The following is a 27,385-nucleotide window of genomic DNA, read 5'->3' on the forward strand; positions in this document are numbered from 1 at the left end:
AAGTGAAAATCAGTACAGCTTCAGAAAGAGCAAAGATCTACAGAAATGGCTAGTATAGATTTCATAGAAAATATATGTGCAAAAGGAAAAAGACTGTTCTGTGAACCCCAGTATTTTGTTTTCTGAATTGTAGCTCTATGGCAGCAGAGGTATAGCCTATAATTGGTTCCAGAGTTATGAGAAAACAATATGTACAGTTGGAGTTGGACAGGGATCGATGCTAGGTCCTGAACTTTTCATTTTAATCATGAATGGTAATCGGAATTCAGAAAAAAATCTATATGTACATTTTGCTTATGATATCACTGTCCTGCTAATAAGTTACATACATTGTTGTTATTGTCAATGAATCAGTCAAATTTAAACAATGGTTTAATGTCAATGGAATAACTTTGAACATACACAAAACCAAATATTTCAGAAATAGCAGTAAAAATGTGAAGTTTGGTGTTATTACCGATGGAACAAAGAAATGGTGGATGAAATCAAATTTCTTGGTGTGATAATAAGGTTTGCAAATAGTCAGACTGATTTTAAACTAACTCCAATCTATTAATGTTTTATTGCCCTTTTAGCAACATGTATTCGGAGATCTAACCAAGTAGTTTTACAGTTTACTGTTTATTAATGATGGCTATTCTAAGCTACAACTCACTTTCAAAAATGTCTCCAATTCTTTTTTGCCTGAGATTAACTGCATATTCCAACTTTAGACATGACATTATATTGCAGGGTTTAAATAAATGTAGATAAGCTGGAGTACAAACTGGAACTTGTTTGTCATGAATGAGAATCAAGAGAAAAACACAATAATGCAGTGTTATGGTCCATCTTTTTCACTGTACAGTTAATAAATGACTTGCATTACAGATACTGTATTACTGTCACTGATGAATACAAATGAGGTGACAGGGCCAGGTTATTCAATGTGGTTTTCTGATTGTGTTTATTGTATTTTCATTAGACTGATGTGTATTGAGAGAGAGAAGCAGAAGGCAGAGGACAGACCCAAGGTTATTGATGTAGGCTATTAGCCCTGAGCAGCCAACTGTCAATGGGGACCCCGGCACCGCTATTTAAACAATGCACTAAACATGTAATTGCAAACAGAACATTATTACAGGACTGAATTTTAAAACCTCTGTGGATCCCTAGTGTGATTTAATGCCCTGTCAGGCGTTTACGCTGAAAAATTACTGAGTGATTTAGTGGTGACCCCAGTGACTTTTCCTATAGATGGAAAAGGGAAGTAAAAAGGGCAAGAAAAAAAAGACAGGAGATACAGTGGGGCAAAAAAGTATTTAGTCAGCCACCGATTGTGCAAGTTCCCCCACTTAAAATGATGACAGAGGTCAGTAATTTGCACCAGAGGTACACTTCAACTGTGAGAGACAGAATGTGAAAAAAAATCCATGAATTCACATGGTAGGATTTGTAAAGAATTTATTCGTAAATCAGGGTGGAAAATAAGTATTTGGTCAATAACAAAAATACAACTCAATACTTTGTAACATAACCTTTGTTGGCAATAACAGAGGTCAAACGTTTACTATAGGTCTTTACCAGGTTTGCACACACAGTAGCTGGTATTTTGGCCCATTCCTCCATGCAGATCTTCTCAAGAGCAGTGATGTTTTGGGGCTGTCGCCGAGCAACACGGACTTTCAACTCCCGCCACAGATTTTCTATGGGGTTGAGGTCTGGAGACTGGCTAGGCCACTCCAGGACTTTCAAATGCTTCTTACGGAGCCACTCCTTTGTTGCCCGGGCGGTGTGTTTTGGATCATTGTCATGTTGGAAGACCCAGCCTCGTTTCATCTTCAAAGTTCTCACTGATGGAAGGAGGTTTTGGCTCAAAATCTCACGATACTTGGCCCCATTCATTCTGTCCTTAACACGGATCAGTCGTCCTGTCCCCTTGGCAGAAAAACAGCCCCATAGCATGATGTTTCCACCCCCATGCTTCACAGTAGGTATGGTGTTCTTGGGATGCAACTCAGTATTCTTCTTCCTCCAAACACGACGAGTTGAGTTTATACCAAAAAGTTCTACTTTGGTTTCATCTGACCACATGACATTCTCCCAATCCTCTGCTGTATCATCCATGTGCTCTCTGGCAAACTTCAGACGGGCCTGGACATGCACTGGCTTCAGCAGCGGAACACGTCTGGCACTGCGGGATTTGATTCCCTGCCGTTGTAGTGTGTTACTGATGGTGACCTTTGTTACTTTGGTCCCAGCTCTCTGCAGGTCATTCACCAGGTCCCCCCGTGTGGTTCTGGGATCTTTGCTCACCGTTCTCATGATCATTTTGACCCCACGGGATGAGATCTTGCGTGGAGCCCCAGATCGAGGGAGATTATCAGTGGTCTTGTATGTCTTCCATTTTCTGATGATTGCTCCCACAGTTGATTTTTTCACACCAAGCTGCTTGCCTATTGTAGATTCACTCTTCCCAGTCTGGTGCAGGTCTACAATTCTTTTCCTGGTGTCCTTCGAAAGCTCTTTGGTCTTGGCCATGGCGGAGTTTGGAGTCTGACTGGTTGAGGCTGTGGACAGGTGTCTTTTATACAGATGATGAGGTCAAACAGGTGCCATTCATACAGGTAACGAGTGGGGGACAGAAAAGCTTCTTACAGAAGACGTTACAGGTCTGTGAGAGCCAGGGATTTTCCTTGTTTGAGGTGACCAAATACTTATTTTCCACCCTGATTTACGAATAAATTCTTTACAAATCCTACCATGTGAATTCATGGATTTTTTTTTCACATTCTGTCTCTCACAGTTGAAGTGTACCTCTGGTGCAAATTACTGACCTCTGTCATCATTTTAAGTGGGGGAACTTGCACAATCGGTGGCTGACTAAATACTTTTTTGCCCCACTGTACACTTAATGGGAGCTAGTAGATTCAGAATAAGCAAAAGTAGGTTAAGATAAGACAAACTATAAGCTTTCCAACAATGTGTGTCTGGCACATGCTTTAAAATAACCCAAAAACAAAACAAAACAAAAAAAACCCCAGTTGTCCTCAAGCTCACAGTGAAACCTGTAATTGATTCATACCTTTCCCCTCTCCTTGGACTGACTTTATTTCTGTCTTTGCCCTCCTCTTGACCCTACTCGGCCCTCCATTTTTATTCAACCCACTTCCCTCCCTGCTTTTTGCCTCTCTAATTAGCTGCATTAGCATTTCACAGTCATTTAGTGCTTCGCCGGAAGGAGCTACGATGACCTCGGAAGAGAGGTTGGAGAGGCTTACACACAGCAAGCACACAGATGCTTGCGTGAGAGTGCCCATTTATGCATGCACGAATGAGCACACTCGCACCGAAAGACACCAAAGACGACTGAAAGCAAAGCAGCTGTTTGAAAACAGAATGAATGAGAAGAATTGAGCAATACAAAACAATGTGGACAGGGCAAGAAACAAGTCAAAAACATTGAAAAGAAAAAGGACTGTATAACTTCAGATGAACTAGAAAAATAAAAATAAAAGGAAAGAGTGGCTTTAAGGTATAAAGTGGCGGACCAATCTGACAAAAGGAGGAGAAGAACAAGAGTGCAGAGCTGCAGGGAAGCATCTCCAGGGATCACATCACCAGCAGCATTCCTACCAGACAACACCAATCTCCAATTTCCCCCTGAAACAGGCAGGCACTCTGCTCTCCTCAACCAACTTGGGAGCACTGCAGATAGCCTCGGCTGACGAAAGTATTACAACAGCACTGCAACAACGCCCATCTTCCTGTCTGCAATCAAAACCTACAACTCTGACAGCTTGTATGCATAGGTGCTTAAATAAATGCTCCATCTGCATCAGTTAGGTGTAAGAATAAGAGCAAACGCCAGATAGTATGTGTGTTCTGTATGAGTGCAGGTATATGGGTTAATGTGTGTTATGTGTGACCCTCTCGTTTGCATGCAGCTGCTCTTGTGCATATTTCTGCAGGTTGTTGCCATGTTTCAGTGCACTGATCTTAGGAGGATTTTATACTGTCACTCTTGAACAGGCTGCGTGTAACAATGTAAGTAAAAAGTCAAGCTTGGAGATACTCTTTAGATCAAGGTTGTTCGTGCGAGAGGTAAAAGAAAAAAAAAACTTTCTACATACCCATTCTGCATCGCTGTGGGGTCATACGTCAACGCCATACCACTCTGGAGAAAGAGAAACACATACACCAACATGTTAAATACATGGCTTGCCTTTTAAACCAATTTGTGTTTGTGGTCTTTATCACATATACAGCTACTCTATACAACTAAATAAACAATAAAGTAGGATATAGCTATTGTACGTTATAATGTGTAATGAACAGAGAAAGCAAACTATACAAGAGCGTTGTACAAAAAACAACACAAAATTCAAAAGTGACTGGGATATAAGGACCTACTGAATGAACAATAGATAAGTAGTCTAAAGACTCCAAAATAAGCCAGATAAAAGCTCTTATGTACAATAAAATGATTTGGAATAACTGCCTTTGAGCAAAAGAGCCATTTATAAGTGCACTCATTTTATTTAACATGCTCAACAAAATAAAACACATGAAGGTCAGTGAGGGACGATTGTTGCATGTGCTATATGACTATATAAAATAGGTGGGAACAAAATAAGTTCCCAGTTCAAACTGACTAAATTTTAGCAGTCTAAAGACAGTGTAACGTTTTAGATTTTCTTTACCGTTTCTCCTTAAAGGTTTTTAAAAGTCAACCTTTATGGTATGAGTTTAACTCCACTATCTGGCTGGGGCTTTTCTGGGTTTACGTGGGTTCTCTCCAGGTACTCCAGCTACCTTCAGTCCACAGACATGCAATTATTGGGGTTAGGTTAATTGGTAATTCTAAATTGCTTCTATGAGTGTGACCCTGATAAGGATAAGTGGAAGAGAATGGATGGATAGAAGTTTTATGGTACTTTATTTTCTTTTACGAAAATCAGTGCACACTATACCACGTTTGATTATCCTGAGGAGCATTCAAATAAATAAACAAGACATTAAGAAGTTGCACTACCACCTAAGTCAAATAAATCCACGCTAGTTGGCATTAATGGAGGTAACAGCGCAACATAGGAGAAAGTTAGAGATTACTAAAAAAGTCCATAAGAAGGGTGTGGCTCAGGAGGTAAGTGACATCTGCTCAGGAGGCCAGTTGTTTGATCCCAGCCTTCTCTAGTCCAAGTTTAAGTGTTTTTGGGAAGTCCCCCCCATGTTCCTAACACACATTTTATCTGTGTGTGTGCCTGAGAGTGTAAGAGATTTTTTCTACACAAACATTGTCACAGAGTACCAATGTGTGTGTATTGTATGGATGAATGCGGCTCTTTCAGTGGTAAATAAGATAATGTTATATAATAGTAATAACACACACACAGGCCATTGTCAAAAAGTGCCAAAAGCACTCAAACTACTCATTGAAACAATCCAAACTTTTCTTTTTGATCTATTTTTTGAGTTAAAGGTTTTTTTCCCCAACAGCATTATATTAGTATATTTCTATATTCCCTCTGTCCCTTCTTCCCTTCATAAAGCTGTTATTAAATAGTGACTAAATATGTTTAGCCAAGCATTTATCAGTGACACTAGCCCCTTTGTGGTTTCTGTGTGTTTCAGTCCTTCTATCATGTTCAAATGATTGAGGCTGGGCTTCTCTTTGAGGTTTGAATAAGATCTGCTTCCACTTGACTACCTCTTGGCAATTTTGGACCAGACTTAAAACAACTGTTTGCTCCTAATCTTTTTTTTACTCTGTCACCACCCCATCACCACCATCTATCAGCCCTACACAAGTCATTTGTACTTATTCTACATTCTACACAAGGCTCTTCTCTCCAAATTGGCACATGAGTTGAAAGGGTGCCCTGATGCTGAACCCAGCTCAGTGTTTGGTTTTTCCACAAACACTGTTTTAGCCAAGCCTAGGCTGGGTAGGTAGGTATAGACTCCAGAAGCAACAAAAAGCACTGCTAGACATCAAATAGAAAAACTGATCAACTCCAGGGATTTGCATTCATCTAACAGCAAATCTCTTTCTGTGCTGCTACACAGCTGCATGCGTATCCCTTATCCATTTTCCAAAACAAATTGTGTGATTGCATGTGTAACGCACGTATTCACGTCACTGTACCAAAGCCAGACTCGTATCAGAATGAGTTGACTGAGATAAGTAGGCAGTGAAGCACCTCAAAGCATCTCCCTGGCCAGATGTCTCTATTAGCAGAAGTATTCGTTTATATAAGTCAGCCTGGACTCTGAGGCCTGGCTCTGACAAATGCATAAACCTCTGAGGAGATGCTTCAGGGTCGAGCGGGGCTTGTCAAGACATGTGCCACAGACAAATGTGTGAGGTGTCTCACTGAAAGCAGTCATCACTTATTTCAAGTTCACACAGACATTGACAAGAGGGAAGTAAAATGTCCCCCCCTCATAATTTCCCCTAGGGATCAATAAAGTATTCTGATTTGTTCGCAACAGAAATAGTCCTAAGTAATTAGGAAAATTTATGATTTTATTGATGATTTTATTTTTATTATTATATTTTATATTTTATTATTATACATTTAACATTATACAATTAACTGCTAGTTTGTACATGTTACACCGCCAGATGACATCGCCCATCCTTTCTTTGTTTTGTGAACTGCAAGGTAAAATTACAACATGTAACACTGACATGTGACAAATCGTCCGTATCTTAGGCGTTCAGAGGCATGACAGTGGTTTTGAATGAATCTATACATGCAAATGTGTTTTACGTTGTGTTCATGAATCACTTTGGAAAACACTACCTGATAGGCTTAAGGTTAAGGTTAGAGGTAGACAGCTGGAGCACGCGTTACCACTGCGAGTGCCATTCTATTGGATTCAATTGAGAATCTGGAGTAAGTGGAAGGATACCTTTCAGGTTACTATGAGACGCATTGGGACGTGACAAATTGTATTTTACGCGTTGGGAATGAGAGTGCTCTGGAAATTAAGACATACAAAACCGGCACAGCTCCATAGTATTTTTATCTAGCAAATGAGTGCCTGTATTTAAGCGAAATCTGAATAAAATGACATATTCACTTTACCCATTTCTGCAAAGCTGTGCGGACGTTAACCTGCATTGAAAAAAGGCTGTATGTACTTTAACTGCTCATTTAGCTACACTCTCCAAGCAATGGCACTGTGTATGTGAAATCCACTGTGCAAAATACCACACATTTAATTGTGAATACATTTAAGTTGAGCTTTTTAATAATGTGATTAAGGTATTTACTGTGGCGGTTAAAAGCAGACGCATTTTTTGCAGGGATGTTTAACCTTGGCCAGCAGACTTTGCTCATTTCTGACTGTTTAAGAGTTATGTTTTATACTATTCAGTTGGAGTTTGTTTTTTTTTTTTTTGTTTTTTTAACTCCCATTCCTAGTTGATGACACATTACAAAAAATACCACCAAAATTGATGGTATGGTGGTGCAGTGGTTAGCACTGTGGCATCACATTAAGAAGGTCCTGGGTTTGGGTCTGGCAGCCTGTTCTCCCTGCATGTTGTCCCTGTGCCTGTGTGGGTTCTCTCCAAATACTGTGGCTCACTTCCACAGTTGGTAAAATTAAGTGTGCATGGTTGTTTATCTCTTTGCGTTAGCCCTGTGACAGACTGGTGACCTGTTTATGGTGTGCCCAGCCTTTTGGCCAATGATAAGCCAGGCTGTGACACATACGTTTGCTCTTATACAAAAAGACTAAAGCTGCAATCTGTGCCTGCTCCACACAGCCATGAGCAAAGGTCAAACACTGCAACATCTTGTTTTCATTGCGGCGCCTCTTGTTACAGTGCATAGTTTCAGCCTGGTTCCATTTCATTTCACTCCACCACCCTGCTCTTTCCCAACCTTCGTGTAACGAGAACACTGGGAAACTGTTAAAAACTGCACCGGGGTGTGTGGGTGGCAGCATTATTATTCACTTCCCCTTGTTCTGTAAATTAAAGCTTTGGTATTGACACTAAAAACTTTTGAACTCTCTGCATTGTGAAACAGTCAATCTGCTTTCAATCCTTTGCACAAGGTTTCATTTCTTCTGAAGATGACGGACAGGAGGTGGGAGTTTCAACAAAAGCAAAAACAACTTTGCAATTGGGACCTTACAGAGACCTTATACTTTAAATTTAACAACCTTTTTGTGTGCCAGCTTTCATACTGTCAGCAGCATCTCTAACTGAACCTACAGTGCCTTACTAGAAATGAAAGTGGATAATGACCCCACGGAGAGGAGGGGGATCTGTCAAGCTATTATGATTTTAAATTCTGTGGTATGTTGGGAAAAAAATGAAGTCAAAGGGAGCATCAGCCGCATATTGAAGATTATTAGAATAGATGATTTACAACTGTAACATTTCCTAAAACATAATATGGACACCGCTGTGCATAATCACTCATTTCTTTGACTATTATAATAAAAGAAATGTTATCCTTCAGCTATAAAACGTAATTGAAATAAGTTTAAATGATTTTTTTTGATAACTGAAAACCCCCACTTGTTTTCGTTAACTGTAATTTCTCTTTTTAAAGTCCTCTCAGTAGACTTGTGTTCAGTTTTGTTTTTTTCATTTTAATTGAGAAAAGCAAGAGACTATATTTAACAGCAGGCCAAGAGAATATTTTATCAAGTCTCCCAGGGAGCTTTTTTTGATGATTAAATATATTTTTAAGCCTCACCTCTCCTTCCCGTGTCCACGATCGTCCATTCTGGGGATATTTGACCTGGGTCTGTCTCTTCTTCTGGCCTCCATCAGCAAACTTGCACAGCAAAGGCTCTGAGGGAGCTATAGAGTGAGACAAGGACAAACACATTTATAGATTAATCACCTTATAAGTAGGAGAAAGTCAAACTATATGTTTTAGGTTAAATTTAAAAGATTACACTTAAAGTGTTTTATGCTACAGCTTAAATAAACTAAAAGTTAGTTGGTCCTGAAAGCAGCACTTCAGCTCTTAGATTTATCTCAGCCACCCGTAATCCAAACATTTACACAACACTAGTTATCACCCCATCTCTTTTTAGCCCCTCCAACCATGCTTTCAAAACAGCAACGCTGACGTAGGAACAAAGCCACAGGCTAATCAATAGTGCATGGTGTGCGAGGTTCAAACAGCAAACCAAACAGGCATACTTAATACGCTAAATAACTCCATGTACTTTGACCCATGGGTAACAGACTGCAATTTTAAGTCCTCCAAAGAAAATACTGTCCCTCGCTGGATGAGAGAAAGAAGAAATGTTTGGTTACAAATAAGACTAACTTACAGTGACCTTCCATGTCTAAGTTCACCAACCTTAAACTGAATATACTCTCAGGGTTTGTGGAACAGAAGGAAGTTGTCAGATTGTGAGAGGATTATCCAAAGAAAAACTAAAAGTCTGTGTTTACTATGATTTACTTTAAAGGCGTGTCTTTAAAAGTTGTTAGAAAGCAAGCAGGAGTGGACAGTTACTTCATTTTCTGGGAAATGCTTCAGAAGCCACATGTCTTAACATTAAAACATATTACCATAACATGAACCAGGACACTCAAATAAGATATCTGATGCCTTGTCTATTTAGAGGATAAACAGACGCTAATCTGTTTTATGGCAACTGTGATGCTAGGGCATATTTCTTAGACTTTCCAGCTGCAGTTTAACCAACTGCAGCCAAAAACATGTACCCTTCACAACCAGCATTTTGCTTCACATATTTGACTGATTAAGAAATTTGCATGACTCTTTACATTGTAGATTCTCATAGAAGGCATCAAAACTATGAGTAGTAAAAAACAAAATTGATTTTAGATTCTTCAAAATATCAATCCTTTGCTTTGATCACTGCTTTGCACACTCTTGGACTGTTGTTTCTCTTTACTTGGCTGATTGGTTCTTGCTATAATATGAATTCTAACATTCATATAGGACTGACAGCTGTGTACCAAGCTGACTTCTGCACAACACAACTGATGGTGCCAACCCCATTAAGAAGGCAAGAAATTCCACAAGTGAACCCTGATAAGGCACATTTGAAGTGAAAACCATTTCAGGTGACTACATCAAAAAAGTCATTGAGAGAAGTCCGACAGTTTCTTTGAGGAATCTACAACATAAAACAAATTTAGAGTTATTAATTTTTTTTTTTTTTTTTTAGAGTTAAATTTTTCTTTGCTACATAATTCCATATATCTTGCTTCATGTATTTAATGTCTTTAGTAAGTATCTACAATGTAGAAAGTAGTAAAAATAAAGAAACAACATTAAATGAGAAGGTGTGTCCAAACTTTTGACTGGTAGTGTATATATTTAAAATATTCCATGATTTAAAAGTCATTAAGCTTGTATTTACCCTAAAGGAGACAAAGATCAAACAAGAAAGACCCACCAACAAATACAACTGAAGTAAAGTCCTGGCAAAGGGGCAAACCCATTACTGCTGTTCACAGACTCCAAGTATTTTTTTTAACCTTCATTTAACTAGGAAGTAAAATTGACATTAACGCCATCTTTTTGTGAGACTGTCCAGGACTGACATAGGCAGATTTAACCTGGCATGTTATTTTGTTTTATTCTCTCCCCAGTGGTGACCGAAATGAGCTCACCCACAGAAAATGTATACAAGCACAGAGGGTTGAACCCAGAGCTCTGGCTCTGAGGCAACAGTGCCCAAGCATTCACTCGTGGCAATAGATTCTTAAAGTCTTAAAAAATTGCATATTATTAATGATTATGTTAATTCATCCAACTAAATCTAGGTAACTGAATGTAATTTTTCCAAACTCTTGAAATATAGCTTTAAATATGTTCTTCAGTTAAATCCATCCATACATCAATTTTCTGCTGTTTATACAGGTGCTGCAGAGGCAGAAATTTAAGCAGAGATGCACAGGCTTTTCTCTTCCCAGAAACCTCCCCAAACTCTCCTTGGGGGAAACTGGAGCATTCCCAAGCCAAAGAGATACAATCTCTCCAGCGTATCCTGGCTCAACCCCAGGGCTTCCTCCCAGCTGGACCAGGAGTGGGCACTCCAACCTTTGATATTGAGTACCACAGCATCACACTTATACTTATTCTCATGCTAAGCGCTTCTTATTTGGCGTGAGGTGCTCCAGTGCAGTGATGTATTTGCTCATAAAGCCAAAGGAACCACAATAAAAAAAAAGCAGAAATGAGATCGTAAGACCACCTAACCCAACACAGTCTCCACTATTCGCTGTTAAAAAAAAATTAATCCAGAAGCACCTTTGATGTGGGCAAGTATCTAAAGGCTAAGGCCAGCCACCCGGACAGAGTCTTGAGGTACTCCCAAGACCTGGCTCCAGAATGGGGCTCCCAGTACCCAGAGGTTTTCTTCTTTGTAGGGGTCTGGCTCATCACCTAGGCCCAATGTGCCTTAACCTCCCAGGACCTGGCGTCCACATATGTGGACATCACATTTTAAGTTATTTAGACCAAAACATTTAATTTTGCTCTACTAGGGCCTGATATCCACTTATGAGGACATTATACTGCTGCTGTTCTATCAAAATTTTAAACGAATATCCTCATATGTGGCTCTCATTTTTCTTAGGAACAAAAATCAGGCAAAAAAAAAAAAAGAAAATCTGGTAATTCTTTGTTTTTACATTCATCTGGTCCCAATCAGCCAAAATATCAAAGAGAAATTAAAAATGCATGCCATGGAAGAGTTCGGGTCTTAGGAGGTTAAGAGACTCTACCAAGGGCATATTGCCCTTGAAAGCACTAGGAACTATTCTTCGAGGTTGCATCTCAACTTTATATATGTTGTGTTGGCATACAGAGCAATTTTGTCACTGTCCAAACATTTCCACATGCAACTGTAAATCTGTCACACAGCCACCACGGCAAATGTACTTTCTTTTTAGGATGCAAAAACTCTGAAGTGCTATACTGCTTCAGCAGAGGCAAACTGTTGGGACAAGTCTATTTAGCTTGTAAAGACTACTCTAAACCCTGAAACTGAATAGGGCACATAATTTTATGCACTCTTAACCCTTAACCAGCCGCATACCTTTATGCAATGCCTCTGTTTTTTATTTTATTTTAATATATCCACAAAGTGAGGTTTTAACTCACTGATCCATCTTTGAAGAGGCTATAAGCTGGCACTCTGAAATTACTGCCAAATAGGATAAAATGGCAAAGAAAGTCAAATCATCATCACTGTGTGTAGTATAGAAATTTTTTAAAGAAAAGCAAAACAACAACAAAAAACCAACTGCAAATTGCAATATCTTGAAGCTGGTACTGACTCACACATTATGAATGCCACAATAAACTATGCAATTATCTTGCCTACTTCAAGAAAATATTTCTTCATCTTAGTAAAGTGAAAAATGAGAAGAGGTATTCTGAGTTGAGAAAACCATTTAGAGCTTAAAGACTGAGATGAGAGCTCTTTAGAATGCCTGGGGCCATGACGGGCACTCTAAGGGTAATGATATAAAGACACATTTCCATTTGATTATAACACATTTAGAAGAACTTTTTCATTCAACTATGTTAACTTGATTTTGTCCAACAGGTCACATGGTGTGGCCTTCTGTTATCATCCTTTGCTTTTCATGTTTCTGAATCAATCTGCTTCTCTTTGTCTTTTACCCGCTCTGCTTCATGCATTAAATGACCTTTACTTTTACTAAAAATCACAGATAGTCACACGGATGCAACAATGGATGGACTGAAGCTATTTGGGGGAAAAAAGAAAAGTGGAAGACGTCAGTTCACCTACCACAGAAAGTTTAAAGTTATTTAAAACAATTATGATCAAAAATAGTTAAAAAATATCACATTGATATTTTTGATTAGACATAATAACAAAAATACAATCATAAAATATAAGTTATTTCTTATTAGACATGTGTCCTGTGATTTCTATTTTTTAATGTGAAAAGCTTTCTACCATTAACACTGGCACTCAGTCACAATTTTAAAATAAAGGCTGCATTTGTTATTTTTTTCCGCTCACAGCTGTGACAGACAGAAGGCCATGCTATTGATGGCAGATAATTTATCAAGTTTATATTTGCGATACTTTGTCTGTGTTTTATAAAGACAAACACTTCAGTTGATTGAAAATAATTATACATTAATTATGTGTGTTTTGAAACTTTCTTTTTATTTTCCAGCTTTAGCACAGTTTGTTTTCTGGCACAACAGATGAAAACGAGTTTCTTTTATTGTTAGAATTAGTAATTAAAAAAATAAGTACGTAAACATGAGAATGGAGAATTGTAAAGCATAGATGTCGTCACCCATAGATGTGACAGCTGGCTGCTAAAAGATGAAAAACAATCTTTTAATCTCAGAGTTTTTCTTGATATTCCTAACAGCAACATGACAACAAGATATTCCTGTGAGGCAACTACAGGAGTTGCAGTGACCTTATTTAGTTGTGTTTATTTTAAGGCCCTGAAAGCAGCACACATTTTATCCACACAGACTTAAAAATGTAAAACAGTTTTTGCTGTCAACTGTTTATATACCTGATCTTATGAAATGACTCAAACATTAAACACAGGCCAGCTGCTGTGGGCCACTGTTTGCAAATGCATATGCATCAGTAAAGTTAGACCGATTTGGCTGCATCAGTGCTATGGAGCTGCTGCAGGGGTTGAATATATTAATCTGGGGAAACAAATTGGACAGTTTCAGAAGCAGTTGTTTTTGTTTTTTATAGATTTTTGTTCACTTTTGCCATCTCATTGGATACCTGGAGTGTAACCCTATTAAACCCCAGGTATCAATGATTTCATAATTCTGCCAAACAAACAAACAAAAATAATAAAGAACAAAACTACCATAAAACACAAGTGAGATTTACTGGAACTGTGGAAACTAAGCAAATCCAATTATGTCAAAAGCCTGGATTTATACTTTTATATTTTGCATTGATTGAAACTGTATGTGCAGTATATGCAGGGTGTTTCTGGTAAGAGTCGAGTTTTGCCAGGAGGTAGGTAACAATGTGCCTGGTTAATGTAGCGCAATCCATTGCCATTTCCTGATTACCGGACAGAGAGAGAGAGAGAGAGAGAGAGAGAGAGAGAGAGAGAGAGAGAGAGAGAGAGTGTGTGTAACACCAGAAGCAGCACTCAAACTTGGACAAACTGCTTCACACACGAATATCTATAGATTGATACTGCTGAACAACTAACAACGTAACAATAAAAAGATCCTAGTTGTTTTTTCCAACATGTTTTTTAATTAGAAAAAAAATATCTCCATTGCTTCCAGTGGAGAGTCGATTTATGCCAAGCTGCTTGGCTTGTAATTTGCTCAAGGAACCTTTTATGATTTTATGGCTGTGTCAGTGTGTGCCTGCTTGAGTGAAGGAGCACAGAGCCAATAGCGTTCATATCATCCTGTAGACAACTGTTGACAATTTTTACATCTCATTTACTTAAGCAAATGCTCGATCCTCTTTGCAACAGTGTCTACAAAATAGGGTGACATGAAACAGAAATGCATATTTTTACTTTCCGACTTGTTATTTTAATTGGGAACAGAACACATGAATGTCCATCGGCATGTAATGATGCTGGAAGTTGGGAAAACTGCCAAACTCGCTATGCATATAACAAAAACATTACGTGACAATAAGTACAGATGTAAACTGTTCAAAATGTCAAGTCAAAAGTGGTCAGCATTAAACCACAACTTGGGATAAAATTATTTTCTGATTCTAAAATTCGTATAATTACGGCCATAATTAGAACCTGCAAAACAAAGCAACCGCAAAACTGTGACATGGGTAACTTGCAACTGGTGGGTTGTACAAGAGGTATATAAGGCAAAAAGCATTTTGCTTCCCAATAAAAACAAATAAATAATAAATAAATAAATAAATAAATGAAATAAACCCAAAGTTCACCAAAATGATTAGGTCCACACCAACTCGGGTCAGAAGAATAAAGGGTGAGTTGTCAACATGTGTGACGTAGGCCACTGCTTATTAGGAGAAAAACAGCAAGCATACTGTGAAGCATGTCTTTAGAAATGTTATAGTTTGGGGTTGCTTTGCTGCCCGAGGAACCGGATAAATTGCTGTCACTGACATGCATATCAAAGAGTACTTGAAAATAACGTTAGACTGTCTGACAATTGCAATCGAACCAAAAGTGCTCTTTCAATAGCATAACGATCCTACGAACAGCTCAAACAGATAAAATGTAAGGTTGTGAAAAGGCATGCCAAGCATGGACTTTAAATAGAAATGTTACATGGAGGTTCAAAATAAGCAGTACGTACAAGAAAAATCTCAAATATTTCCCAACTGTAGGAATTTCAGAAAGCTTCTGCCTGAGCAAATGTCTACAAGAAAATATTATTAATCTTATAAAGGGGGCAATACTGGCTTATGACGGCCAGGGGATACTTACTGTTCCACAAGAGAATATTTATTCATTTAGTGTAAGTTATTAAAAAGGCTGTCCATGGATGTACTGATGTATTTTTTTTTTTTTTAAATACGGTAAGCACAAATTTGTAAAACTGGTCTTGCAAACCAGAATTTCAATGGAGCACCAAGTTTAAAGGATTGGCACTGGCTATCTATTTGGAGGTAAATCAACGGCTTACCTCCAAAATATTACATGGGTCTCTTATCATTTCTAATCTGTAAGTGACTGTGGTAAGACACACACAGCAAATATAGCAAAATTAATGACTTACTGCCCCTACCAGTATTCGTGTGTAGCACTAGAATATACAATATAAAAAAGCCAAAGAAATGTAAATCACTGCATTATCAACACACTATATGAAAAAAAAGTAAAGAAAAATATGAAATTGTAATATTGTAATGTACTAGTTTCAGGAGACGCCTGAATGAGCAGAATTATGATATCGTGCATTTCTCCTGGGGAGGAAAAAATATGCACAATACACTTTGCAAATCATTTTATATTCATTCACGAGCACAACGTGACAAGTCATAAATAGTGAAGATGATAATGATAATAATGAATGTTATTTATTCCAGGGAGGTGAATCTAGCCGCCACTCAGTCAGGGGTCAACAAGTGCAATACATCAAGAGACAAGATTACCTGTAGGAAAAGCAAATAAAAGTGGTGCACCACATTAATTATTCAGCTTGCTTTCATAGCTTCGTTTCTACAATCTGTTGTATTTCACAAGGGTGCTTTAAAAGAAAGGAGGACACTTTTAATTGCTAGTTTGACCCCTAATGTTCACACTCCTCGCTCTATAAGACACAATGTGTTGAATTTATGATGAATTTGGGTACAGCTGTGTCAGATCCTTTTGGGCATATCAAATTACCCAACGCTGTCATAAACAAATGCTTGGATATTTGGTTTAGATTGTTATCTTATTTATTTGTTTTTTTTAACAGGACATGGGGGTGATGCAATAAAATGCAATTCTAATCCATTGACAAGAAAAAAATGTAGTAATTGCTGAATTCAGGAGTAACTTGAAGCCCCTTAACCAAAACAACAACATTCTTTTTTCTTAAGGCTTTTTTCCTTGTAAGCATAGAGCAGGCAGATAGGAGAAATATAGTTTTGTATGAGAAATCTCAGCTCAGTTTCTTAGGTTTCAGGGGGAGGCATGAATGACTCTAATTAGAATCTGTGTAGGAGCTGTTACTTGCCTCAGCAATTTAAGAAACCACTGAGAAAAAGCCCTTGTAGCTAGTTAGTAGAGCTATCATTTAAATAACTACATGGTCAAATCCCTCCCTTATACTGTTACTACTACTAACAACAATAGTAATCAATTAATTTTCTTATGTTTATAAATTTAGGATTGCAGTGTAGCTGAAGCTGAGCTGTGGGCCGAGAGAAGGCACCGGACAGGTCACCAGACTTTGGAAGTATTACACTTTTGAGAGACAATGGGTCATATACACACACACACACACGCGCGCGCACGGCCAATTCACCTAACACAAATATCTTTGGACTGTAGGAGGGAGCCAGATAACCTGGAAGAAACCCAACCATGTAAACTCCATAAAGAAAGGTCACAGCTGGCTGGTGGATTCGATCCCAGTACTTTCTTGGTTGGAGGCATGTTTTATATATTTTTACTGTCCATCTTACGGGTTAAACTACACTACATGTTCATACTCGTCCATTGAAACTATAAAGCTCCCTGCACACACTGTTTTTTTTTTGTTGCTAATCTTGATGGCCGCTGTGGTGGTTTGAAGCACTGGTGACTTTCACACACTAAGCACCTCAGCACTTGGTGATTGTGTAACTCTATGTGGTGTGCCACTTTATGGCTAAGCTACTGTAGTTCCTAAACACTTTAACATAGCACTTACACTACTTAAAATTGATTATGCAATAAGAGAAGAAATGTCACAATTTTATTGCAACAGTGCCATCCTCTTTCAGTACCACACTTATATTCAGTGACCCATTCTTTCAAAAAAGCTTGTAAAAGCAGACTGCACTGGTAGGGGTTTGAGTCTGTAACCATGTGAAAGCAACTGAATTAAGAGCTAAAGCCCATTACTTTTATCCATACAGTGTACAATCAGTAAAAAAGTCATAGATCTTTTTCTTTTAATTCAAAGAGTTTTTACTATGAGCAGCATATCTGAGCAAAGTCAGTCTGTGAAAACTTGTGTATATATATTCTTTCTCTAAACTGCCCCCCTGAAGTTGCTTTTGGATGAAATCACATGTTCTTAAGGATTATTTTGTGAAACTATATGAGGCATTCACAGAGTGAAGCTGCACAGAATGTTAAAACTGTTTTACAAATTACACCTTTGTTTAAATTTTTTTAAATTCAAGTATTTCAAATTACTCTCTGCAAACAGAGTTATCATTTAAACTACATAATTATACTAGGCCTGATCCTTTTATTGCAGAGAAGACCACAGGACCTCAGTCCTTTTACTAAAAAGCTTGAATTCTTAGTGTTACAATCTGGACTTTACTTTGAGTTGGTTTTTAACTGCAACTGGCGATTTTGTATGTGCAAAAAAAAAAAATCTTTTAAACTGCAAGACAAGAGTTGGGTGTTATTTTGAACAAAACTAACAAATTATTTGATTTGTCAACTTTTATGGTTTTTATATTTATCCTTTGTTTTTGTTTTATTGTCATTCTGAGATGATTCTCACCTTCATCCGTCAGAACAATGTGCAAACTAAACTACTCAACAACCAAAACTAAAAGGACCCAGCCACCCACACACTGAGCTACTATGATTTGTGTGTTATTGTGTCAGTGTGTGTTTGTTTTACTAGAACTCGGTGTTACTAAGCAAGTACCTGCCAAGAGCTACATGATAAGGGAAAGTAATTACAGGGGAAAGAGAAACATTACAGTGGTCAGAAGATACAAGTGCATGTTCACTCACACACACACACACACACACACACACACACACAGGGGATTTATTTGTACTCATTAGTTAAGACTTGCAGCAGCAATCACCGTGCAATTGTTTGACTACAGCTTTCTTCTGTTAAATACAACCATTGCAACATGTTATCCATCCAATGCAAAAACACACAAAGGAAAAAAATGGCAACAATATCAGAAACATAGTGCATAAATAAAAATAATAAAAATAATTGCCTCTTAAACCTAATAACATAAGTCTTTCACATCAATGTATAGGCCAACTCTTCTGTGCAGAATTGTTTGAATTTAGCCACAGTGAAAAGTTTTATTATGAACCGCCTGTTTAAGTTCATGCCACAGCATCTCAGTAAGATTTAAGTCCAGCCTTGGACTAGGCCACTCTAAAACCTTTATTTTGCCCCTTTTTTTTTGAAAATCCATTCAGAGGTGAGCTTGCTGGTGTGTTTTGGATCAGCGTCCCTCCTATGGGACGCTGTGCATGAGTTTCAGGATACAAACCAGACATTTTCTGCCGTTCAGGGGCACGGTTCAAGTTTTCTCCATTTTGGGATAAACCAACTGTGGTTTGCTGAAAACTCAAAGCCTTAGAAATGGCTTTGTTACCCTTTCCAGACTGATAGAAGTCAACGATTGTTTCTCGGGGGTTCTTCAGTTTCTTTACATCGAGGTGTTGCTTTTTGAGATCTTTTAGCCACAAATTCTTTTTACATGATTTTTTGACTAATCATAATTCATCTTTTAAGGGGTTTGATTGCTGATCTGATATGTTTAAGTTTCAAAAAATATACAAAAGTATAAGACATGAAGCGCTTTTTCACAGCGCAGAATGTGCATGTCTGATTGTGTCTGTATTTAGGTGAATGCAGTGGGGTAAAAAAAAAAAAGTCTTTTATTGATCTGAAATAAAGTTTGCAATCTGTGGCATTTTATGTTCAGCCAACAGGACTTGTTCATAGGTAAAAAGGTGGGTGGCTTGTACTGTGAACAGTGAATCACATACTGTTACCAGTTGCTGAAGCTGTGGGATATTGCAAACTGCGGTAGGGCACTAAAGAAACTGTTCAAACTCCAGCAGGGCAAACATACATTTATTTCAGCTCTGGCTAGAGGGACACATGGGAAGAAAAAGGAGGGAAAGAAAAGTATGAGGGAGGATGAAAGGTTATTCTCGATATACCTGGTTAGGTGCAGAAAAAATTATATTGATCTTAGCTTTGATGCTTCTAAGCCACGCACCAGTCTTTAGGCAAGTAGAAAGACTTAGCTTATGAAGACAATAATGGTCTATTATATGAGTGGGAACAAATCCTTCAAATGGGAAAAAATGTATTTAAAATAAAATCCAATCCATTAGCAAATATAGGAAGTCACTCAGTTGGAAAATGGGATCCAAGCCCCAAATGTGGCTAAATGAAGAATCCACAAGAGGCCGAAATAAGAAGTATGTATTTGTAACACTGTTACCAAATTGCAAAAACAGCCAGGTTGGTCAAACAACGTAGGCAAAAAAGTAAAGGGTTCAATAAATGTTCAATAACACAAACAACCAAATGGATTCAAAATGAAAGGAGAAAAAAAAAGAAAAAGGGATGTTAACTCAACTGTCATAAACATTAACAGACATAGGGAACAAAATGTGAATGTATTCAACTTACTAATATGAAACAGCCTTTTAGTCACATAAGAATAAAATGTATTGAGGCTGAGATGTATTTAATGAGGCATTATGCAAAGATGGAAGCAAATATTTTGCAAATATCAGAACCTGATGGCATCATTGTTATTTGGTCTCCGTTTCAAAAGCAGCACATTTTTACACCCATACTTGTGTCTGAGTGTTAAATAGTGCCTTGAAAAAAAACATATGTAAGATTACAAGTCCCACAGTGCAATACTTCCACACAATCTTTTTCTCAGTAAAGCATCATTCAGTTTTTCCTCTATTATCAGGAACATCAAATAAAATTCAGTTTCCATTTATGAAAGCATTGAGCCGCTTCACCAGTGAATAGGGACTTAATGCCTCATGATCTTACGAGACATTTAAGGCTCCATGCATTTTTAAAGCTCTCTGATTATTATAAAAAACTACTGAATGATAACATGCTAACTCTGAGATTTGGTTCATTCTTGTCCCGTTTGTCTAATCATTAAAGGAAGGCAGGACAAATAGAGCTATTAAAACGACAACAGTATACGCCATATCAAACAGTGCAAGAGGAAGACACAGAAGGATTAGATAAGGAGAAAAATATAGGGGGGGGGGGGGGGGGGGTGACCACTGAGTGAACAAGAAATGTCACTGGACCAGTACAAATAGTGAGTGATTAGGATGTGAATAGTGTGTTGAGAGAGAAAAGACTTCCACCGCTGAAACCAAAGGAAACCGTGTGTTTGAAGTCAACATTGAAATGGTCTTCAGATTTCTTTACATTTCATTTTTTAAATAATGATTTTAAATTTGTCAACATTTATTAAAGTTTAATCATGTCAAGCTTTAATATAAAGGATAAGGAAGTAGAAGAAGAAGTAGAAACAGAATTATGTTTTCACCTCACAGTATGGGGACATAACATTATCAAATGTTAACAAAGAGCAAACACTCCTACTGTCTGCACTTAATTTACACCTTAGATGAGAATGTCAAATTTGTGGCTGATGATTAGGGGTAAAGATGTTTACAGCTTAATAAATACCTAAGGAATCTAATCTGTGAAGCAGAGATATCATTTAAATAATTTTAAAAAATTTCACCTGCAAGCCACTTTGCAAACCACATCCACCTTTCATGCCATGTCCGTCATATCAGTGTCATATCAGATGCCTGCTGTGCTTCTGATATTCTGTGCTGTGTCTTAATGGTGTGGTTCCCTACTGCACAATAACTGGGAGAGATCCTTGAGATCAACCACAAGTTTCAAACCAAGGATCCTCTTCCTGTGAGGCGATAGTGCTAAACACTACATCCCTGTGTGTTCTCTGGTCAAATAGCAATGAACATCTTTTTGATCTGCAAACCCAGACTCTTTGAAATTCTAAATGAAATGTAAATAGAGCGAGACCAAAGTATAAACAAAAAAAATAGGAGTCAAAAATCTATGAACTTTATGGTAAAACGGGCTAACAGAAGTCCTGGTCATGTGATCAATGTAAGCATTCATTCTGAAGCTTAAGAGTTAAATATTACTGTTGGCTGTCTGTACCTCAGTCTAAGAAGCAGAGACTGTGGTATGAATCAGAGAAATACAGGCAAAAATCCACAAACATCCTCATTCAGTGACATGCATGGATATTGTTGACTACACTGCACCAGCATAGATGAATTAACCTTTGATGACATTTTTTAAGGCAACAAGTAATAAGCAGACAAACAACAAAAAGTACAAAAGCCTGTCATAATGTCACAGCAGCATCTTTGGAAATGTTACAGACTGTCAGTGACACAGAACATAAATCTACAAAACCTGGCTCTGGAGAGAACAAAAGACTTTTGTTCTTAAGTATTAAACGAATAAGCACAGTATGTGTGTCAAAGTCTTTTGTGGATGAGTACACAGGCGGACGGGTTCTCCCAATTTCAGCGGTGTGGGAGTGCAGTAAAATTTAAGCATTCTATACACATCCAAACACATGTGCGCACACACAGACAACAGATGTATAAAATGAGTAAACGGAGTAGATAACCCCGGCAACAACAAGCAATACATCTCTTTCAGCGTAGAGGTCAGTGACTTGGTGGACTTAGAAACTGTATTTGAATGCAAGACTTGCACTGTAAACTAAGAGCTGACTATGAACTCAAAGTGTACAATCACCTTGTAAAAGCTGATACGTTCCACTGCAGTATTCACTTTCCTTCTTGTCTTGGTGCTTTACTGCTTAGGAATTACACTAATTTTTATGAGTAAACAGGACTATCTCACAATTTTAAATACTTTAAAAATATTATTTTTAATATTGGATAAAACTGTATGAATAATACTTTTTAAAAAGATTTGTTAAACTGACCTATGATTGTTGATCACACATATTTCAAAAGAAATTGATTCATCATGTTGACATACAGTGAATCAAAAATTATAATATCACCTAAGAGATATTGGCTAGTTTGTATTTGATGCGATTAGAGTGACAAGGTATACACCCACTTTCTTCTCCCTAAAGAACTTTTTTTTTTGACTCTTACAGATATGTTGTTGACTTACAGAGCTATCCAGCAGTGGACCAAGATGTTATTACACATTCACCAACAGGGGACTGCTGAGCAAACAGAGGACATCTTCTCCTTCCCTTCTTGAACATGCCATAAATCACACTAAAAATCACGCTTAAAACCCTCTGGTGACGTTTTAATTTTGGTCAGGAGGAGACCGGCAGGTGTGTGAATGTTAAAGAGTATGCACAGCAGTGCCTCTGCAGGCTGGAGAAGCTGGATTTTAATGACCCGCTCAGACACATTGTTTATTCGTACATATTTTGTTTGAATGGGTATCTGCCCCAGGGAGGCTATGAGACCCCAGAGCTGATATTTAACATTTTGCTTACTAAGGGGAGACAGAATTTTTGTGCACGGCTAGATATGATCTTTTTGTAACAAAATATGAAGGATCAACTTCAGTCTATGGCTCAACTAATATTAAAATAAATGAGCAACACAGCATACAGACAAAAAATGAAGTCTTAAAATTAAAAAAAAAATGAGAAGGAAAAGAAACTCAGGAGCAAAAAAACCCAGAACAGACGTACTGACATAAAAATTCTAACATACATTCACAGCTCATCAAGGAAAGAACTTAAAAGAAGTCAATATAATTCATCCAAAAATCGTTGTCTAAATTGAGGCTAAAAACTTGGTGAACTTTATAGTAACATAAACATAAGCATAATTCCTGATGAAGTTAGCAATGCACTTAAGTTCAGTCCCAACCAATCGACTTGAAATGTACACTGTTTAGCTTTTAGCTGCTTTAAAAAAAAACGTAAAACTAAGTTGTGGGCTGCACACGCACCTGAAAATATTACAGGTTTAAGAAGGACTACAGACTTGGGTGTTATACTGGATTAGTAATATGAGCAGCTCCTTTCACTTTGTGCATGATAATTTTAGCCATAGTTAGCATGAAAATGCTTCATGTTACTCAAATATGCATCAATACACACTGAAGTATCATTAAATATATTGTAATTTGTCACATTAACTGTAGGCAAAAGTTAATAAATGTATAAATTATTAACATAATAATCCGTTGTGGGATTCCTCTTTGCAGCTTTGATTAAATGGACCGAGGCAACAATCTATAACTGTGATTACTTTGACAGTATATAATCTGAAAAAAGTGTTCTCAGCTTCGCCATGGAAACCAACTTGCAAAGTCTTGTGATTTTCACTGTATTAATTATTCTTATACGAAGAGCTATGATGTTATTTTTCTGTCAAAGACGGACAGAGGCTGCAGACAGGAGGAGGAATGGATACATCTTTAATTTGCTATAAAATTACACAACTATACCACACAATACACAGTGCATGTGTGTACCGTGCTGCCAGAGTACAAATCCCTCTGTCTTTGAATTCCCTTTAGTACACCATACCTTATCTTTCTGTATCTTAATCTTGTCTCTGAGCTTTTTTCCCTTCAAATACCGTGACATCCTCAGTCAAATCCTGATCATTTTCTTTCTCTTCTTTTTTCATGTCACCTATCTATCTAGTGATATCCCTCCACCCCACCCTTTTCAAATGTCTTCAGCTCAGAGTTAAAAAGGCATCAAGTTTTTGCTGTTTATTGAGGGAAAATGTGGAGACAGATTGTTTGCCTTGGGAGATGCTTGTCTGATGTTTGTACATGTGCCTCATTGCGTGTGTGCCTCAGTCTGCATCTTGTTCAGAGAAAGAATTAATGACTCACATCTTCCTGCTAAATAAGCTCAAGGAGGTTCAACGAGTGGGGGAGAAAAAACTATCAGTTGCATTGACCGTGAGTTGGATGTAGACTGACATTGTAACACCAAAAGGTGCATACAGCTATAGCATGACTGCAACTATAAAACCTGCCATAAATTCATGAAAAACTGAAAAATTCCATAACGCTGACTTTGATTTAAAAAAATGTGACCACACAACTTTGTCACCTTTCTTACACAGTTCTTTTCTCAACAATACACATTGGATTTTTATCAAAGATGGATAACGTTCAGAGTCTACGGGCAGGATTTGTAGTCTCAGTCTCAGAGTGACACCTACCAGTCATGCCTGGAGGGGTTTTCAAAAATTTCCCATTGAAATTTTGAATCACCACATCACACTTCTCTGTTGACTCCATCCTGGGATAAAGAAAAATAAAAGGAGGAACTTTAGGACAATTGCTACAAAATACAGAAGCTACAATTCTGCTTAGTTCAACATGCCCAAAAGGTACTGAGGTTCTTTAAAAGTAATCCATCCAGATATAAGTGCAGTCTTGTAAGTGCCTTCTGGTTTATGCATCTTGGTTATCTATGAATGCCTGAGAAAAAGGCCTTAGGTAGGACTGTGCATGCCTGTGTGTCTGTTTTCTATGGGGTTTCCTCTCCTTTGTCCCAGTTTAAAAGCTCCATTCAGTCTGATCTGTTGTGTGTCATGTCCACTTTGTCTGCCCCTATTCAGCTCTGCTCACCCAATCACAGCTCAATGACTAATTGCCTGCTTGGCAAGCAAAAGCCAGTGTGTCAGTCTGTGTGTGTGTGGAGAACAGCAAAACGGTGACGGTGACTGAAGAGTTAGAGGCTGTGTGTGTGCTCGGGATGTGAACACGCATGACGGTGTGGGTCGTGGGTTTTGTTCATGTAGCCAGTGACCCTGAATGTAGCTGACTTCATTCTAATCACTGACACACTCTAGGATGCAACTGAGAAGGCCCCCCCTCCGTATACACATACATTCAAAGTGGATCTGTACAGCTAAAATACCTTCAGCTGCAAATGGAAACGAATCAGCTCAGGATCACATTGTAATTATCTTAAAGAATGTGGATTATAGTAATTATATTAACAATTTTTTCATTCTGTGCCCAATATGTAATTATAGCAATCAGAATAAACATATGGTCGATAATTCACAAGTGATTTTTTTCCCCTCAGTGAACTTTAAGGCAGTGCAGTAATATCTAATATTTTAAAAAATAAAATAAAATCAAAGCTAGTAGTGGAAAGCATAATCTCAGTAACTCAAGAATCCCAAGTACCCTGCAGTACCTGGCAAAGCCAACTCCTCTGCTAAGGCCATTGGCATCCCTCAGTATCCGCGTGGAAATGACATGACCAAAAGGCTTCAGCATGTTCTCCAACTCCTGCTCATCCATCGACACAGGCAGGTTAGATATGTAAAGATTGGTGGGGTCCTGCTCCTGTTGCTGTGAAGAGAGAGGGGTAGAGGTTGAACAATCAGTGTCAATTCAAACCAGAAAAGAGCAGATGCATCTGTTTTACAGTAATGTGCAAAGCACGTCATATTTTGCTTTCAAGGAGGCAGATGTTCTTGTCGTTTTTTAAAGTGGTTTTGAGCAACAGGGCTTTCTCGAGGGTCTTTCAGAGTTTCAAAAGTGGACAGTGGCTGTTTTTTCACAAATTTTCAGTCCAGTCCTTGTACTTCACCTTTTCTTAGGAATGTTTTTTAAGCCACTTAAAAATGACATATGAATGTTCAAGCATAAAGGAATCAAACTAAACAAATGAGCCAGTGTTGTGTCTTCTGTCTACATCTAACAGGCAACTTGGCAAACAACCACTTTTAAATTTGTATGTTTAGGCACTTATCTGGTAGCAGCCTGCTGCAATAAACAAGGTGGTACCCTCTGTTTAGTGGAGTATATGAAAAATTGTAACAGTTTGAAGGGCATAAAACTGTATTTTGTACCAACAAGGTGATTCCCAAAGAGCTATTACATGCAAATTTATCATCTATTAGCATGGTGTGCAATATGTGCTCCATAAAAAAAAGTATCTGAGGAAACTGGACAATTGGAGGAAGTCATGTCCTTAAGAAATAGAAGCAAAATTCAGGACCTTCAGGTAATCCATCTACTGTTCACAGAGGACTCATCAGAAATGGTGTCAGTGCAAGGAGCCATTTTTAGAGAAGGGAAACGAAGAGAAAAATCTGAGGTGTGCCAAATCATCACTCCACTGGACAGAAAGTCAGTGACAGGCCGTATGTCGTCAGTATGTTCAGAGGTGAGAGGGGTACAACGGTGAGTGTCTCCATTCCAGCTAGTGGTGTCGAGGGCTTGTCGAAAGTAATGGAATTATGAACACAGAAAGGTACGGCCAGATTTTGATACAGTACCATCCGGAAATTGGCAGTGGCTTCAGTTTTAGCATAACAATGATCTCAAACTCACAGCCAGTGCAGCAAGTTCAGATTTAAACACACACACACACACACTATCAGTCATGGATTGGCCTCTGCAGAGCCATACCAAATATTGACTTTCAAGCTTGTCACAATTTTGTCTTCTGTTTACAGATTTCAGTAAATCTCTACACCTGTTTCCTATTTTCTCAGAAAATATGAAATGAGAGGTGACTCAGGACTTAACTCTTAATTCTCTCAAACTTAAGCCAGTAAAATGGCTGCTCATCGATAGAGCAAATGGGTAAAATATTATGTTACAGGAAAATAACCATTTCATCTATTCATTCATAATTAATTTAGCTTCTTAAAATATGTGTTACAAATATAAAGTGATGGCAATGGAAAATAGACGTCGACTTAACACTGCTTTTTGTGTAAAAGGTTCAGAAGCTGACTATTTTGCATCCCCCAAATCTGGTTTTCCAAATGCATGCAAATGCATTAAATGTTAAGCTGTTTATTTCCACGTTTATGACTGAACACTCCACTGCAACATATCTGTGAATTTAACTCTAGAAGAAGCATATCTTTGCGAATGGGAATAAAAATTTCATTGAAAAGGCAGAACATTCACTTTATGCTCAGACCCCTGAAGCAATAAGGAAACCCCCT

The 27,385-nt window shown here is 38.0% G+C and overlaps 1 protein-coding gene across 7 annotated transcripts in view; it reads right to left on the reverse strand.

Annotated features, from left to right (window-relative positions):
• Positions 1-27,385, reverse strand: part of LOC146507864 (RNA-binding motif, single-stranded-interacting protein 3-like) — a 168,910-nt gene that overhangs the window by 15,224 nt on the left and 126,301 nt on the right. For all 7 annotated transcript variants that reach the window (XM_085176072.1, XM_085176071.1, XM_085176073.1 and 4 more), the window contains 4 exons: positions 25,615-25,772; positions 24,626-24,705; positions 8,703-8,809; positions 4,113-4,156 (listed from right to left, as the gene is read on the reverse strand). In XM_085176072.1, the coding sequence (XP_085032198.1) occupies positions 4,113-4,156; positions 8,703-8,809; positions 24,626-24,705; positions 25,615-25,772 (389 nt within the window). The remainder of the gene's footprint in view (positions 1-4,112; positions 4,157-8,702; positions 8,810-24,625; positions 24,706-25,614; positions 25,773-27,385) is intronic.

This window comes from Neolamprologus multifasciatus, chromosome 11 (assembly GCF_963576455.1).
Source record: "Neolamprologus multifasciatus chromosome 11, fNeoMul1.2, whole genome shotgun sequence".
Taxonomy (NCBI): domain Eukaryota; kingdom Metazoa; phylum Chordata; class Actinopteri; order Cichliformes; family Cichlidae; genus Neolamprologus; species Neolamprologus multifasciatus.